Below are 5253 nucleotides of genomic sequence, written 5' to 3'. Positions count from 1 at the left end.
ATATATATATATATATATATATATATATATATATATATATATATATATATATATATATATATATATGTGTGTGTGTGTGTGTGTGTGTGTGTGTAAAGTAAAAAAATTAATCTTGAAATCCACTAGCATAAACTGATAATTAATCCTTCCTTCATAAATTTTGCATTTCGATGAGGAAATAATTACTCTTTTTGAAGCCTAAAACTCCTCTTTGCACCAAGATGATTCCTGCACACCTCCTAATGAACAGTAGGCACATTTTCAAGCAAAGGTAGTTTTTACACCTCTACTGTGGGGTAAAATCAAACTAACATGTACAATATTACTAGTGACTCACCACAGCAGGAAGTCATGCTGGGATGTTCCAGCCAACATAAGTTAGTTGGCAATTTGATAACCTAGACCCTCAAAAACAGTTCTTTGTAATAAAACACGGTGTGAAGATTCAACGACATCACACCGTGAGGCAGCCTCAGGCAAACAACTCCCCCTTCTCCTTTATTCTTGACATGCACTCCTCTTGCCCTCTTTCATATAGTCATCATTTTCTCTCATTATCTGTTCCCCTCCTCCTCACATCCTGCACATCATTTTCCTTTGCCTTTGGATCATGCACCTATCCTCTACTTTGGGTGCTTGTCTTTTCTGCCAGTAGGTTAACCTAATTTACTGAGGAACCTAGTTGTTTTTCCAATCCCTGCAGCTGCAATGTCATTTTGAATAATAAAATTATTTTCAGATAAAAATGTCTACTATAAAACTCTTTGATCACAGCTTTAAAAATATGGCAGCAGTTGATGCATAGCCTGCAGCTCAAAAATGGTTAAATATGGGTGTTTATCATGAGAGAGATGTTTCCACAGGTAGGTTTTTTGACTATTGAAACAATTTAATTCTTCCCATTATCATATTTTTATTTATTTATTTAATGGACAGAGAACATTAATGAACAAACTTATACTTCTGCACAGATTGTTAATGAGCCAGATTATAGCGTAGTTGCTAATTTACATCTGTCGTCCTGATGCAGGAAGACAAAACAACACAAGATCACTTACCGGTAATACAATATCAAAACACATAGACACACATTCAGACAATGACATTACAACAATAAAATTAGTGAGTGCATGACTGGGAACTTTTAAGAAACTGTTTAAGGTGCTTTTTAAATGTGCAATAAGTGGGACATTCCCTGATGTTTGTTGGGAGGATGTTCCAGAAGTGACCCCCTCTGACTGATAAAACAGTATGTCTGACAGAACACCATATGTGCCTCATACCACAAACTATTTTCTATTGTATCACAATGAACCACTTCCGTGGGGGTAGTATAATTAACAGTTTAAGATAAAACCATTAGAGGAGTTCCATGCAATCTTCTTCTGAAAGAAGAATCTAGTGCATCCACATGCTCTCAGAAGTGTCCATTTTGGTAAATAATATCTGCTTGTAGGTTATTCAACCTTAGTAAAGCTAATATTTAAAAGGTCTCAGAGGTCTTTTAGAGAATATCAGAAACCAACAGTATCATGAAAAACAGTTAAAGCAAGAATGAGAAGGTGGGCACATTCAAAGCACAGTTAGGTTATGAAAATATGATTAGTGTAATATCTTAAGATTTTCAAAATTTGATTTATTCTTATTTAATTAGTATGTGGAACGGTTTGATATCTGGTCACCCGCCTAATCTATCAGCCCAAACAACTGAACTGAGGAATAACCTAATTCAGAATAACAACAATTCCACTTTAGACACAGCTGAAAGTCCTAGAAAGTCCCTGGTATATAGCAGTTTTTAACCAATAAGCATTGCTGAAAGGAAGATTATCCAACAATATCCAGAAAATAAAATTCTAACCATAAAATATCGTGTGGCATCATCATGTTCTGAGGGTGTTTTTCAGCCAATACTGAAAGGAAATATACAATATAACAAAAGTTAACATCAGGCAGCGCATTTACCTACCTGCTGGAAAAACAATCTTAAAAATACAGCTATTGCTGAAATGGGATGTTTGTTTTTTTTTAAATGAATTAATTCCCAGCTTAAATCCAATTAAGAGTATGTATCAAACTTGGAGGTTGCTTAGAAGTTCACCGAGGTTCTCCATCAACCAATAAGAAAGTTATTTAGCAATAACTAACAGGAAGAAAATCAAACTCCATATACCTTTTTGTACTAAAGACATATCCCAAAGATATCTGGGTAAATTTAAGGTAAAATGTGGTTCTATGTTTTTTATTTACATTTATGCACTGCTTTGTGTGTGTTTAACACAAAGAATCCATCTCAATAAAAAAACATAGAGGTTTGTGCTTGCATTGTAAAAAACTGTGAAAAAATAAAAAATAAAAATCACACTACCACTTATGTAGAAGACCATACAGGGCAATATGCTCCAGGCTAGTCATGTTAAAAAGGACTGATTTAAGATTTCGCTTCAGGAATAAAGCTATGCTTTTACAAGCAACCCCATCTTCTGGCTTCAGAACAAAGCTTTAGAGGCCTGTACTAAGGCATCTCACTACAAACACTACATTATAAATTTATTGAAAACAGATATCACCACAGCACCCATAAACCCCTTGAGAAGACCACATAATTTACAATACTTTTTTATTCATCTTTAACACAGCTGGAGCCCCATTACCCAGCAATGCACAACATGTAATCACAGAAAGAAAAATTATATTTTCAAATATATGTAATGTAATGTAATAAAAATCTTCACAGCTTTAACTATGTTTCAAGAAATGTATTTATAAGTCTGTGACATCTTGTTTTTTTAGAATAAAGAGGTTTTAATCTGCAGGAGAAAATGTTCAAAACAGAAAGTAAGCAGTATCCTTACTTTACTGTGATTTTCAAAAACCTTTAGGGAGGTAAGCATCCCTGAATAAAGAAGCCTTAATCTTCTTTTGTGTCTTATAAATGTCCAGTTTAAAGAAGAAAAGAAGCCTAATCAGAACAAAACCAGACAAGTGCTGAATTTGATGGTCTATGCTTGCCTTATTACAGTCTACTCATCATTCTAATTAACAGCACACAGCACACACCTCTCTACACATAATAGGGCATGCTCTCCGATCACCCTAATTACTTTTGACGCATTGGAGGATGTGATCGCAGTGTGCCTGCCACCTCCTGCGGAGGTGCAGCTCCTCAAACAGCACTACATCCCTGAATGGAGCCAAAACCCATTTTATGGCAGAAGAAACAACAGGTAAAATCTATAGCAGTGAATGAAGCTGTTAAATCAGTCTTGTGACCCATGAGGGAGAAAGGGAAGTATTTCATTAGTAGATGCTGGAGTGAAAGTAAGTCTGCTATTCTGGCCTGTCTCTTTCATTCCATAAACATGATGTATAAGTGTTGGAGGTCAAACAAAAAGTGAGGTCAGTTCATCTTTTGCTAATTAGTGAAGTGTGTTCCAAACAGATTAGACTGAGGCTCTGCAACACTGCAATTAGACCTGATGTGCATGTCGGCGAGTGTGTTCGAGGGTGTTCATGTATAGTATGTTTTTAATGTTCAGTGACAAAACAGAATCAAAAATCACTTTAGGAGCAATGCACAATTCAGCACCTGCTATAATAATGCTCAAACCTGGTAGAAAGTTATAAGAAAAAATGTAAAATACTTTAATATTTACTTTGAAGCAGTTGCATACAGGTTATTTACAAATCAGCTCAGCTCTTAAAATAATCTTTTCTACACATGATTTAAACTAATTTAAAACATATATTTTTTTCATTTTGTGTTGATGCATATGGAGCCTAGGCAGAAGTTCAACTGAAGAAACTCATTCCTTTCCTACATCCACCTGCAACACAGCCAATCACTTTTGAACCACACCTCCGCAAAAGCCAATCGGGATCCAAAGCTCATCTTAAAAGGCCTCCGATACGCACTTGTCTGCTCCTGTGCGCAGGCGGCGGATGCGCTGTACGACTTCGTTCAGATGACACCTTTTCAACGCACCTCCAGCCCCTCCTCCACCATCGTAGCTAAAGCTTCATCAGTGTCATTCCTCCTGGACTCTTACTGCGTTGCCTGTCTCATCTTAACCAGTTTGGCAGAAGACCGCCATGTTGAGCCTGGTTCTGCTAGAGGTTTCTTCCCAATGGGAAGTTTGTCCTCTCCACTGTCGCTTTATGCTCGCTCATCATGGACAGGTTCTCTCAACCTGTGTTATCCAACTGGACTTCCATCTCCCAGGTCCCTGAGTCAAGCTCTAGTATCAGCTTCCGCAATCCACTGGATCTCCCCATAAAGCACAGTATACAGTACCGTCTCACTAACCAGCAGTCTACAGACTGACCAACTTCCTCTATCTCCACTCCACCACCAGTTTCAGGCCTGGGGGGGAAACAGCCCTATTCGTTGCTCCTGTTCATGCATATCCATCAAAATTAAGTGCTATGTGTCCTGCCGAGGTCTGAATGCCAAAGACAAAGTAATTGTATCAATAAAATTCTCCTAATTGTCTTATCTCCTCGTGTGAGTTATGAGGCGAGCTTTCAACTGCATGGTCAGGACAGTGCATAAGGTCATATATTTACCAGTTGCATGGGTTGCTGCATCTGCTAAATAATTAAAATAGCAGAAAAAAATCAAGCCTTTATCATTATCCTTGACATTATGTAAATTGCCAATACTGAGGAAAAGTTATACACACACTTACTATCCATAATGCTATTTTTTCAAATACATTGCAAGTGTAATACCAGCATCTATATTTAGCACATTTGAAAGTTAGGTGGAAACTTGCATACAAAAATGCATGAAAGCCATTTTTTCGTAGGCACAGCAGATCTTCAAAGAGGTTGTAAATCAATTTACAACTTCAAAGAAGTTGTAAATTGATTGGCGCTTGCAATTTAGCAGATAGCATGTGCAATCTATTTTTTTACATGTGTGGAATCATTAATACACAAATCATATTCTAATGACCAAACTGCATAAATACAAGGGCGGGGCGATATGCAAATAAACATTTACCACGTGCAAAGTGACTTTCCAAATCACAGATCTAATTTATGTGTTTTTTTTTTATTTTTCAGAAAGCAAAGTGTAAACTTACACAAAAAAATATTGGTAAAATGTCAGAAGACGAAGACATATTCTGAGCATACATAAACATATTTGGACTATCAAATACAACAGTAGTAGGATAATATCAAAGAAAAAGATATCTAAAGGCCAGCACAGATACAGCGAGATGGCAGACAAACTGTATAAAGTTAAAC

General features: G+C 36.6%; 1 protein-coding gene across 1 annotated transcript in view; it reads right to left on the bottom strand.

Moving 5' to 3' along the window:
* LOC107089192 (ephrin type-B receptor 1-B-like) overlaps positions 1-4006 on the bottom strand; it is a 68241-nt gene extending 64235 nt beyond the window's left edge. Inside the window, exon 1 of the mRNA XM_015381840.1 lies at positions 3986-4006. Within this exon, the coding sequence (XP_015237326.1) occupies positions 3986-4006 (21 nt within the window). The remainder of the gene's footprint in view (positions 1-3985) is intronic.
* Between the last annotated feature and the right edge of the window lie 1247 nt (positions 4007-5253).

This window comes from Cyprinodon variegatus, unplaced genomic scaffold (genome assembly GCF_000732505.1).
Source record: "Cyprinodon variegatus isolate N-32 unplaced genomic scaffold, C_variegatus-1.0 Scaffold243, whole genome shotgun sequence".
NCBI lineage: Eukaryota > Metazoa > Chordata > Actinopteri > Cyprinodontiformes > Cyprinodontidae > Cyprinodon > Cyprinodon variegatus.
The sequence above is the reverse complement of the archived record's forward strand: the minus strand, read 5'-3'. Positions and strand labels throughout refer to the sequence as shown.